The 13,337-nt window shown below is 44.4% G+C and overlaps 1 protein-coding gene across 3 annotated transcripts in view; it reads right to left on the minus strand.

The window, feature by feature from the left end:
- The window catches only part of lrch4 (leucine-rich repeats and calponin homology (CH) domain containing 4), a 36,692-nt gene that overhangs the window by 18,321 nt on the left and 5,034 nt on the right, over window positions 1–13,337 (minus strand). For all 3 annotated transcript variants that reach the window (XM_069723222.1, XM_069723223.1, XM_069723221.1), the window contains exons 2-3: window positions 553–697; window positions 26–155 (exon numbers count right to left, since the gene is read on the minus strand). In XM_069723222.1, the coding sequence (XP_069579323.1) occupies window positions 26–155; window positions 553–697 (275 nt within the window). The remainder of the gene's footprint in view (window positions 1–25; window positions 156–552; window positions 698–13,337) is intronic.

Genomic DNA, 13,337 nt, shown 5'->3' on the forward strand with positions numbered 1-13,337 from the left:
GTGTGTGTGTGTGTGTGTGTCGTACCAGCTGTCGCAGGTGTGTGAGCGACTGTATGGAAGACGGCAGTGAAGACAGCTTGTTGTTGCTGACGATGAGGACTCTCAGGAGGGGAAGCTGAAACACCGACGGGGGTAAACTGGACAGGAGATTACGACTGGGGAGACAAGCACACACAACAGGTGATGTCACTCAGGTGATGTCACTCAGGTGATGTCACTCAGGAGGGCCTGATGCAACAGGCCCCCTTAAAATCAACATGTTTCATAAATCACAGTTTAATTTAGCAGCTGGTTACCTTGACCACAACAACAAGCAGCTACAGAGTCTTCATCATTTTTATATCACACTTCATTTGGTCTCCTAGCAACAGTACTTTGATAGTGTAAATAGTAAACCTGTGACAATCAAAACTTTGAAAACTGAACCAAGTTGAAACAAAAACGTAGAATATTCTTAAATGTGGATTAATAGAATTCAAGATGAAGGTGGACCAGCTCCTCTACAGTGAGCAGAATAAGAAGGTGAGCTGTGTGTGAGGGAGGCGGAGCTACCTGAGGTTGAGGTAGGTGAGAGCCTGCAGGTTGCCCAGGCTGGAGGACAGCGACCGCATCCCATTGTGGTAGAGGCTCAGCGTCTCCACGGAGATGAACTGACACAGCTCCTCCGGCAGCTCACACAGGCGGTTCTTTGACAGATCTGAAACATAGACCAGAGATCAGACCAGAGATCAGACCAGACATCAGACCAGAGATCAGACCAGAGATCAGACCAGACATCAGACCAGACATCAGACCAGACATCAGACCAGAGATCAGACCAGAGATCAGACCAGACATCAGACCAGAGATCAGACCAGAGATCAGACCAGACATCAGACCAGAGATCAGACCAGAGATCAGACCAGAGATCAGACATCAGACCAGAGATCAGACCAGAGATCAGACCAGAGATCAGACCAGACATCAGACCAGAGATCAGACCAGAGATCAGACCTACCCGCCTGGTGGTGCAGCCTTTGAGCCCTTTTTATACTTTTCTTTGGTATCATGGTTCTGTGTTTCACCTTTGAAGGAAAACAACATGATGCAGCTTTTGCACATTTTATGGAACTTCTATTTATTTGGTTTTTTGAGGATTTTAGTATAAATTGTTCCTTTTTCTATGTATGTTGGGTTCCATCATATAAATGTGACGGGCAGGTTGAGATAGTTTGTGGCCAACAGCAGCAGGAGGAACCAGTCTGGACTTCCCTGAACAGTAAGAATATCTAGATTTCAAGAAGAATATATTTGTGGTTTTACTTGCCTGAAGAAAACATCTTCTAACTGCCTTTACAGAGAGTTTAACATCCCAGAATAGTCCTCCAGCCATGGCCTCCTCTTCCCCTAATGTCTCTATTACTGTCTGTGTTGGGTATCGACCGCGTCATTAACATGTCCTCCTGTCCACATCATTTAAACTGCATGTGGACGTTTGCAGGATGAGAGAACGTGAGCATGGAGCAGTGAGGCATCGATGGAGCTGCAGTGATTGTAAAAAGCACCATTAGCTTCCTCTGGCAGCAGGAAGAGACAGACGTCTGTCAGTGGCAGACAGCCCACTGGCTGTTTATTGATGGGAGCTGGAAGTGGCCGGCTGCAGGAGGAGGAGGAGGAGGAGTTCCCCTCTTTGTTCAGGCTTCCAGGGGGACTTTTATTTTGGAATTTCATGAAAAAAAAAAAAGTGGGATGAATCTTTAGCTTCGCCAACTCAGCAGTTTGGTGGGTTTATAACAATGGGATATGGACCACTGTGCATCATTTATTGATATTTATTGAAGAGTTCGAGTTTGCATCTATGCATCTTTTGCCTCCTGTATTTTCTGGTCTGTCCATTTTTCTCTTTTGTAGGATTCAGAAAGCTTTAACTAGAATTTTATTGCATTTTAAATCAAGCTCAAAATAAATTCATAACAATTGAATAAATATAATAAAGGAAGCTGTATGAAGAGTTCAGGTGTTTAAAAAGGATGAGCAGTAAATAAAGTGTTTAGTAAAGCAGAACGGACGCGTGCTTTCATACTTCACATGTTCTACAGGAATGTGAACAAAGAAACCATAGTGTTTCATTATCAGCACCATTTCTCATTTTCTCATGACCTTAATAGACACCACCATGTGTGTGTGTGTGTGTGTGTGTGTGTGTGTGTGTGTGTGTGTGTGTGTGTGTGTGTGTGTGTGTGTGTGTGTGTGTGTGTGTGTGTGTGTTTTGCTTGTGAGCAGGGTTACACAGAGTACAGTAGCACTAAAGCCTGATTTCTCCCAGTCTTCACTGTCCCATAGCTGGAGGGGAGCAGTCTGAACAATGGGTGGGGGTGGGGATGGGGATGGGATGGGGATGGGGGCAGTGCAGTGTGTGTGCATGTGTGTGTGTGTGTGTGTGTGTGTGTTGGTTGCCCTGGGAGATAGAGGAGGTTGTCTAGTCTCCCTATCCAAATATGTGGGAGCTCCCAGTTTTGTCTAAAAAGGACGTGATGCTTCTAAACTTGTTTTTAATAATCAACCTGATATAAACACATGCATTAAAACAGAACTGGTCTTTGTTTGGTCAATAATATGAGGATCCACACACAGATGTCTGCAGCAGCCTTTCCCTGCTCTTTTTTTTCTTCCCAGGATGCATTTCTGCCCAAAATGGTAACCACTATAATAAAGACAAAAGGACTCAACATCAGATTCATGGGAAAAGCATGTGCAGTGGAACGGAGGCCTGCTGCTGCAGACAGCAGGACGCTGGCATTAAACAGACAGAGGAGGAGGAGGAGGAGGAGGAGGAGGAGGAGGAGGAGGAAGAGGAAGGCCAACACATCAAGATGTCCAGAGCTGAATCCTCTGACTCCTCCTGGAGGTGCAGCAGGTCACAGCTGACTTTAACTTGGCTGATTTGTTCTAGAATTATCCTGTCTGCTACAAACATTGCAGCCACATTGTGCAACTCTTTGTGTTCCTGACCGTCTACAATGGAGGTGGAGAGTGTAAACTTATCACGACCCAAAGAGCCACAATGGCGACATTCATGGGAAACACAGCAGGTTATCGTTTAAAGCAACACATTTCTGGAATGATTTCAAAAATGTTAACGGCTCTGAGAAATGAGTACAACATGTCGAAAGAAAGAGAAGTTAGTGGCAAAACCAACCATCAACCATCAGTGATGTCATCATAATTAATGATTAATGATTATTTTCAGATGGACCTCCAGAAAACTAAGAAGAAGGAGTGACTTTAGCTAACAACACCGAGATAACTGATGGACACATTTTATTCACTTTGGATTTGATGAGAGAAGTTGAATGGGAGTCTATGGAGCCGGAGGCTTTTTGGAGCCGACCTCTAGTGGCACTCGCTGGTATTGCAGCTGAAGACACTTCTGGATCAGAACCATTTTACAGACCTGAAGCTACGAACTCTTTTATATCCAGTCGGTGGTTGAAACTAAATCCTTCATTACTGGACATTGAAAAAACAAAACAAAGGAACCCTCCTGTCAGACAGAAACGATCCGTCAGTGTGATAATCTGAACTCGGCTGACACATGTAACGTTACCATGGTGACCACACAGATTTCGTGACTGGCTTAAGAACAGGGTCACCTACCATTAGCCTAAGAGAGTCAGATGGGAGTTTAAAGAGGAAAACAACACACACACACACACACACACACACACACACACACACACACACACACACACACACACACACACACACACACCTGTCCTGAACCACAGTGTGGTTCTGTGGTTCTTCTCGCTTTGGTACCGGGCCCTGGCTGCCAGATTAAAAGCCGGGGGAGGGGGGGTGGTTAGTCAGCGCTGACTCAGTTTCAGCTAACAGAGAACACCTGTTATGACATCACTGAGTGTGCCGAAGCCAGACGTGCAACACACACACACACAGCAACACAACAGCTACACAGGACATCACTCATGGCATCTGTGTTTCCTGAATAAAGTCCACCGAACATCACCGTTTCTATAGCAACAGATTCATCTCTAAACAACTTGGCAAACTCCATCCATTTATCCATAAAGACCATGTGAAATGCCCTCGGAATTTTTTTGTAAACATTAAAATGTCTTATTGTTATCATGTGATCTTATTAATTCAGAATTAAATCTGAAATTAATTGTGTAAACTTTAAGAATCGTTTTAAAAAAGGGACGATGTGTTACTGGAGCGATGAGGGCGGCTCACAGCCTGAAACGGCGTCAGAGGATTTCAAAGGATCAGCAGAAAGAAGAGGATTTTCATGTCCAGGCAGAGCGTTGCGTCTAATTACAGAGTGGAGGAGGAGCTTCCATCAGCGCTGACCCGCTGACCTCCAGGAATGACTAGTGGGCAGCGGTCCTGTAAACTCCAGAGTACTGGAACACAAGGAAAACCCAATCACTGTGAAAACAGGCTGTAAATCCATCGTAAAAAACAAAAACAAAAACCAGCAGCAGCTCTCTCAGCTGGCAGCGTGTGTTGCGTAACCCGGGCCTCCCCGGGACAATGATCTGTACGGTGATGTAACCGGCCGAGTCTTTACTCTGCTGCTCCACAGTCTCACTTCAGTTTGGTACAAATACAGTTTGTGATTTCTTTGTGTACGATTCCCACAGACTGATAGAGTTCAGTATTGTTTCCAAAGATATCAGCTGAGTTTCTGAACCGTGTCTCACATTAAACTCCAGAAACCCAGAACAGTCTCATTACTGTTGCTATGGTGATAATCAGAGGGGTGGACTACGAAGGTTAGAGCATTATAGCGAGGTATGTTGAGACTCAAGGGTTGTCAGTGTCATGAAGCTGGCTAGGGTCACCATGGTAACTGATGCTGCAAACTTAACCTGGTCCAGAGCAGGATATGTTGGAGATATCGGATCAGAGCGCAAGAAAGTACCGACTACTGACCAATAGTAAGAGTTAGTACACAAGTACAAGTACAACACCTGGAACACAAGTACATGTTTGTCGAGGACTTTTTAATGCCGTAACTGTCACATGACCTCACGGCAACTAGTGAAGAACAGAAACATAAAACTTATTTCATTAAATTTCTACATAGTATGACGATGAAAAGGGAAGCTGATGAGCAGCTGATGGAGATCTGAAACAGAACTAGACAAACACAAAGGTCAGGAAATAAAGTGAAAGCAACAACAACACCAACTAAATCAAACAGCTGTAAATGTGTTTCATGTCATCCAGAAGAAATGTCCGCTCCTCCGATGACAGAGATGGATGTCAGAGATGGATGTAAAGACGGAGCCTCCTCATGTTCACCAAGTGAAACTCTACTCCTCATGTTCTGAAGAGCAAGAAGGTGAGGTTTATAAAAAGGGCACAAAGAGGGGGGCGGAGCCAATGAGCAGATAATAGGGTGGACAAAAGAGCTGAGGAGCAGCCAGAGAGGGGAGGAAGAAAAACACAAAGAGGCCGACAGAGAGGATGCCAAGACAACAAAACCCCCGAGAGGAGTGACTCTACTAGAAGGGATTTAATCCACATGGCTGAAGGGACTTCTGGGAAAGACCCAGAAATCCCTGAGTCACTGAGGGAGGAGCAATGGGGGAGGAGGACTGGGGGGGGGGGTGCACCTCATTGTACCGCTGTACAAAACCTTCTGTAATAACATGCAACCTTGCTGCATCATTCCACTCTTACTTTGGAAATGTTACATTTCTCTCCACATTAGATAAATCATCCTCAGACGTCCTTGAAATGACACAAATCTAACAATTTACTGTTGTTTTTTCTTCATCTGCTGCTTCCAATGTCATCAATGTATTTTCAGGCACAGCTTGCACCACGTCACCGTGGTTACCGTCAGTTGGACAAGTGTTGGAAAATAAGCTTCAAAAAGACCTGTTTTTGGGGGCGTGTCTGTTTGATTGACAGGCCTGTGGTGCAGTCAGGTTACATCTATCGGTGGGCGGGACGTAGGTTTCCAATCAGATCCACCTCTGGCTCCTCCCCCAGCTCGTCCAAATATGGTCACTTCCTGCTCCAAACCGCTCTGAACTAACAAGATGGTGACGATTCATAACGTTCACAAACCAACGATGACATCACTGATGGATGATGACATCACTGACGGTTGATGACATCACTGACGGTTGCAATCGACACACTGAAGCATGAATACATTTCCCCGTCCTACTCTTGGTGGTCGGAGGCAGACGACCACGTTTCAGTGATTCTGGTTTGTTAGTGAAGGGCAGTTGAGCTTTTTGTTTTTCTGGTTAATGTGTTTTTTTGTATTATTTTGCTCTTTTGGTGTTTTCAAGAAATTCACTAATAAACACGTGACTCATTAAACCACAACAGCAGTAACAGTGGTTCATTGCTGACTTCGATTCTGCAGAAGTTGCAAACGTCTCCTTCCCCTGTTGCCTCCACACGGGACACAAAAAAACAAAGTATTTCTGGTATAAAAAAGAAAAAGTCGTATTATTTCTGCCATAATTTTCAACAGAGACGCTGATAAACGTAACACAGACAGGAATTCACTTCATATTAATGCCGTAATGTGTTTATATGACGATGTATCAGTTCTTCCAGTATAATATCCACTTCTAGTGACTCCAGTATCATTAACCTTTTACCCGGTGCCTCCCTACCGACCTTCAACCCTCAGCCGTATTTATATATTTTAAAGAAGAGAATCTGAGCCCGCCTTTTGATTTGATGCTGTTTGGGTTCATTTTGCAATGTTGCCAGTGACAACACAGCTCGCTGTCTGCTGTAAGACAGGATGTGGCCGTGTTGATTCCTGTTACAGTCTCAGCTACAGCGAGCTGATGAACACCACAGCTCCATTAATGTGTGTGTGTGTGTGTGTGTGTGTGTGTGTGTGTGTGTGTGTGTGTGTGTGTGTGTGTGTGTGTGTGTGTGTGTGTGTGTGTGTGTGTGTGTGTTGTACAGCCCTGAGGGTGACAACAGAAAGAACATGAAGTTCAGTAGGTGACTAACATTTCAACATTCATTGCTACCAGGCCGTCACTGCTCATTAAGTGGAGAATTAATCTGATCCCTGTTTGATTTGTTTGACATCTTTCTACAATTACAGGAAACCAGGACAATTAGTAAATATTGTATATAACAAGTATGTAGTAGGAAATTAAAACTTAAACTGGCCATCTCTAAAGAAAAACATATTTGGCGGAGTTTAGCACAAAGATTGTTTGGAAATATTAAAGACCGTTTAATAGCACCACAACTGTTTTATTGATATGCTGTTTGATGTGAAAGACACCGATTTGTAATCTTAAATACACAAACATTAATCAGATGCTTCCTGACAGCGACTGGCCGTACAGGAGGGTGAACGCTGGTGTGGTTGCCAGGTTTGTTCTCACCGGTGTGACCAACCCAAACCAGGTGACTCAGCCAGGTAACAAGACACAGCAGGTACAGAAGGTGTCTGAGGCTGGATGGGATGTTAATAGGAAACTGACTGACACCAACTCTGCTGTGATGACCGTCGACATGTTGGTTTGCAGTGCTTCTATTTTCCCTGCAGAAGGTTGAAGAGTCCAAACAGACAACAAGGATGAGTTTTCTTCTTCCAGCAGTCGACTGAGGAAACATGAGATCAGATATTTCCTCACATTAACTTCCTGTCTCCTTCAATAGGGAGCAACTTTTCTGACTTATTGGATTTGGCAAATCAAGTCCGACCTGATTCTCATGCCCTCCCTCCTCCTACAGACTCCTCTCCTCCCTCCCTCCTCTCCTCCCTCCCTCCTCCTACAGACTCCTCTCCTCCCTCCCTGCTCCTACATCCTCCCTCCTCCTACAGACTCCCTCCTCCTCTCCTCTCCTCCCTCCTTCCATCTTTCACCTCCTCTTTCTTTTAGAGTCCTCCAGATTGCTAGCTTTGTTTTAGCTCCATATGCAAAGCGCAGTGTGTTCATGCAAAAGACAAAAAAAAAACCTGAAGCTCAGTGCAGACAGAAAGTCAGATCTGGACGGAGAGAGAAACGTCGGGTAACATTTGTCATGAGTGAAAGAAATAAACTGCAATATATATAACTGAAGTAGCAGAAAGCCACACACAGTATTGGAGGAGTCGATATCTAAATGCAGTTTGTGTCTAGAGGTGAAATGTTTTCAACTCCGAACACAACACCAGATGAAGCAGACAGTAGGAGTGTAAAATCTCTCCAATCGTCATGGCAACGCCATGCATCCAGCAAGAGTGTTAAAACCATGAAATTCTATCAAACTAGAAGACTGGTTTTAAGGCATCAGAGTAGATTTTGGCATAAAACTGTTGGCTTGGTTTACCAAAGATTACAGTTACACACCAGCAGAGTTTCATGAGACTGTTGGAAGGTTGAATCCATAAAGGATGGACAGTTGAATCAGTATGAAATGTGGGAAAGAATTGATTTATATTTTAAACATAACAGGATATCGTAACCTGACGATACTACGTCCCGCCCACCGATAGCTGTAACCTGACTGCACCACAGGCCTGTCAATCAAACAGACACGCCCCCAAAAACAGGTCTTCTTGAATCTTCTTTTCTAATGAATGAGGGATTATTTTCAGATGGACCTCCAGAAAACTAATAAGAAGGAGTGACTTTAGCTAACAACACCGAGATAACTGATGGACACATTTTATTCACTTTGGATTTGATGAGAGAAGTTGAATGGGAGTCTATGGAGCCGGAGGCTTTTTGGAGCCGACCTCTAGTGGCACTCGCTGGTATTGCAGCTTAAGTCACATTGGCCTGATTTTCCAGACCCGGAGGCTACGTCCACTTTTATATCCAGTCTGTGGTGCATACACAGATGCTGCCATTTGAACCCCTCCATGGCTCCATGCCTTCTCTATCGAGCACCGACTTCCTCAGTAAATCAGCCATCTGGACACCAAACACTGCGGGAGTTAATGGATCTGCTGGGTTACATAAGACAGGCACGGCCTCGGCTTTTATTATTCACCAGGCAGGTCCACTCCACACCATTAGATTACTTACACACACTCTTATAGTGTTACATGGTGTTAAAGGGACAAACACAAAGCCAGGAGGGATGTGACGGAGGCCCATTAACTAATGGCAGCCTGCTGAGCACGGAGGACACGAGTGGGACAACACAACAAATACAGGGAATAAAGAGACCCTCAACTCCTGGTTTTAAATCCAGCCGGAGACCTTTGGAGCAGCTCGACTGTCTCGCAGCCTCTTTGTCCTCTTTGTCCATACGATGAACATTTAAAACAGCCGTGTGCAGCTTGGCTCAATGGAGGTCATTGAGATAGAAGTCATGTCGACTGCATCCATCAGACAAGAGGATCTTCTCTTCCTTTATTCATTTCCAAACTGCTGCTCAGGAACGCAGCTGAAGGATACAACTGCTGATTTATTACTGACATGACCAACAATAAAAAGATCCTCCTGTACAACTGAGGTATAAATGTCTGCTCAACTTCCAGACATCTGAACCAGCGACACATCGATGTCAGCAGGTAGGAGTGTGTGTCCGACCTCAGACTGGATAGAAAAGTGTTCGTAGCTTCAGGTATGAAAAATGGATCCAATGCAGAAGTGTCTTAAGCTGCAATACCACCGGCTCCAAAAAGGATCTGATTAAATGTTTGTGATCAGAGGAAGTGATTCCATATTACTGGATGTTAAATGAGTTTTCTCCACACGTCCAGTTGTCAGAGACGTCTCTTTGTTGGTTTCATCCAGCAGGTCTATGTGTTGAATGAACATGAATTAAACAGCATCTAAAGCTCTTATTTTGACAGCTGATGTCGTCCTTGTTTCTATATTCCAGTCACAGACACTCTGTTCTGGAAACATACGCAGCTTTTAGGATCTTTTAGCAGCTTTTAGGACCTTTTAGGGACCTTTTATCTCCAAGAAATAAATAAAAAAAAGATTCAAACTAAAATGTTTCTGTGATGTGCAGCATGATTATTATCACAGGAAGTGATTACAGATTTATTCCTTTATCAGGTAGTGCTTAAATTTTGTTTTTTTAAATCTGATCTTTTTTTCTCAACTTTTTTCTAATTCCCGCAATTTTACGCAAAACATTTTACTTTTTTATGACATCACAATTTTTTAGAAAATCTGCTGCAAAGAAAAAGATTTTTGAAGGGACTGTTTAAGAAACTACTACTGCATTCTGATCCCACCCACACACCCACCCACACACACACACACACACACACACACACACCCACACACCCACCCACACACACTCTCTCTCTCTGAGTCTCTCTGGTTACCGCCCCTGGGACTGAGGAGGATTCTCCGTCGCCACCAGCTGCTGCTCAGAGAGAAAACACAGCAGCAGGTTTCACAGAGAAACGTGTGACGGAGAATCCTGTAAAATACACCGTGACAAAAGAAATGAGGATACCTCAACTTTATTCACTCTCAGATGTAATAACTGACTTCTGGTTTCTGTTTCTGCATGAAGAAGTGCACGTCGCCCTGCAGCTACCAGACAAGAACTTTCCCTGGAAGACACCGTCTCCTCTCAGTCGACTCCACCACGGTGTCGTTGGTTCCAGCTGACAGAAACAGATCAGTCTGCATTTAACTTCCTCCGTCAGTTATAACAGAACTGGTTTTGAGGTGTGGAAACACGTTGGCTGACAGAAAGTGTGGAGCAATCAGAAAACAGCACATAGACGACGCAAAGCAGAAGTGAAGACAGGCAGACCACATCCGCAGAACAGAGGAAATACACACACACACACACACACACACACACACACACACACACACACACACACACACACACACACACACACACACACAGTACAGTTTTGTAGTTTAAACAGCAGCAGGTTTGAAGCCGGCTGTTTGTTTTTCTTCATTCTTCAGAACTTCTGTCACAAAGAGGTTTTCGGTGGATTATCGATACGACTGATATTTTTATATACAGCTGCTTAAAGAGTTTAAATCCAGAAAAAAAATGCCGCCCCCCAAACAAAAGGAAATGTTGTGTAGAATTTAGACAAGATCAAGTAATGTTGAGTTTAGAGGAGTGAACAGGAAGCCAGATGCCTCTGTGGAGACGGTGAACAGCTCAACCATATCACAGGATCTTTTTGTCCACAGAAACGGTGAAATGAGCGAGTGATCAGAAACATGCACGGCTAAAAACATACAAACTGCTGAAGCTGCTTCAGACCGAGCTGGACTCTGAACCACCTCCAGAATAAAGGCCAGCATCAGTCACACCACCCTGGTTTTCATTTTACACATGATCTTAAAGGAAGAGTTCAACATGCTGGGAAATATGCTAACGATGTGTTTCTGAGAGGAAGTCGGTGCCTGAAGTACGGAGGACATTCATCGAGTCATCCTCTTCAAACATGAAAGATGCAAACGTTTTAAAGCTCCTTTCAAGTGATGGACAGCTCGACTCCTTCCGTCTGTCGGAGCCTCTGGAGGAGCAGCAGGAGCTGCTTCTGTTTTTTTTTTTAAATTTTTTAAATTTTGATTTTATACACTTTATTAACCCCCGAGGGGAAATGTCTTCACTACAGCAGGGGGGCTCTCAGGGGGGGCTCTCAGGGGGGAGATGCTGCAGCAGGCTGCCACTAGCGCTGCGCCAGGTAACCTGACCTGAGGTGCATGTTTTTGGATGATGGGAGGAAGCCGGAGAACCCGGAGAGAACCCACGCAAGCACAGGGAGAACATGCAAACTCCACACAGAAAGGCCCAGGACCGGATTCGAACCCGGAACCTTTTTGCTGTGAGGTGACAGTGCTAACCACTGCACCACCGTGCCGCCTGCCCTTTATCAGTGTGGACAATGAACCAGAGAACCGCCACACATAAGCAGTCAAAACCACAGCTGATCCTTTCTGTTGGGGAACTGCAGATTCAGACAGTCGGGGTTTCATACATCACAGAGCCGAGGAACCAATCCCGTCAACCTGGGGGCGGAGCTTTAGCTATCATCATGCTGCAGGCTTTAACTGAAGGCAGGTGACGGAGGAGACGGGAGGATCTGTGTGTACCGAATGAAGGAAAACAGACTTTTTTCTTTCTTGAAATGGCTTTAAAATATGCTGTTTTAAAGAACAGAGATATATTTTTTGAGGTTTAATCAAGACCAAGACGGGAACTTTAAATTATAATAACACATCCATAAATAAGCATACACCCCCCTCCTTCTCATTTATTATTTATCCCAGTCAGCTGCTGGGCCTCCCAGTTGTGGCATGGAGTGTGTGTGTGTGTGTGTGTGTGTGTGTGTGTGTGTGTGTGTGTGTGTGTGTGTGTGTGTGTGTGTGTGTGTGTGTGTGTGTGTGTGTGTGTGTGTGTGTGTGTGTGTGTGTGTGTGTGTGTGTGTGTGTGTGTGTGTGTGTGTGTGTGTGTGTGTGTGTGTGTGTGTGTGTGTGTGTGTGTGTGTGTGTGTGTGTGTGTGTGTGTGTGTGTGTGTGTTCTCAACAACAGCCTCTTGTCTCTGACATCCTCAGCGAGGTCATTTGGGACTCAGACACAGATTATTAACTTGGTGAAACAACATGACTTCTGCTCCTGAACAAACCTCCAACAACGTGTCTCCATAACGTCAGAAGGAAGAACTCAATATCTGGTTTATTACTCAGACAGATGTGCTGATCCAAATCTGAGTCTTTTAATATTGGGTACTTTTCTTTGTTATTTTCTGCAGGGCTCACCTGGTGTAAAGTAGGTCTAAATTAAATTAGAGAGACCCATGGAGAGCAGGCGGTGTGCACATGTTAACTTCTAGTTCCTCTTCAAAAAGGAAACATGTGGGGCCATTTGGATTTCAGCACTCGAAGTATTTGTGAGTATTTTATGTGTAAAAGTGCTGCTTCCCTCCAACAAACACCTCCATGTCTGCCAGAGAAACTCCCCTTCCTCTCTGTTGTTGCCGTGATTAAAGGACCACAGATCAGCTGCTCATTTACAGCTGATGACCAAGTAACTTTTAAATGGACTCAGTTCTGCAAACGTCCACCATCAAACGAACACACGCTCATACTGGCTGCAACTGGCTGAATCTGACCTGGAGCTGTGATGAGCGTTCAGAAAGTCCTGCAGATGAAACTGGGCTCACAATACTTCCACTGCTGAAAACAACACGAATACAAAACCACCTGGTTTAACTGCATCGCCAAGAGGCTGAACTCCAGGAACTATGGGAACATCCAAAATAAAATAAAATCACAGTAAAACAAACAAAAACAAACACATTCTCTACTGATTGCATAAAAAGCATTTAAAGTCAGATTTAGAGATAAAAACAGAATCGGGATCAAACATCTCCGAGAGCACAAATACCTCCACTTCAAAACTCA

Source organism: Brachyistius frenatus, unplaced genomic scaffold, assembly GCF_029030835.1.
Source record: "Brachyistius frenatus isolate BFR_SWC_R1_liver_20210118 unplaced genomic scaffold, ASM2903083v1 Contig_321, whole genome shotgun sequence".
In the NCBI taxonomy this organism is placed as follows: Eukaryota; Metazoa; Chordata; class Actinopteri; family Embiotocidae; genus Brachyistius; species Brachyistius frenatus.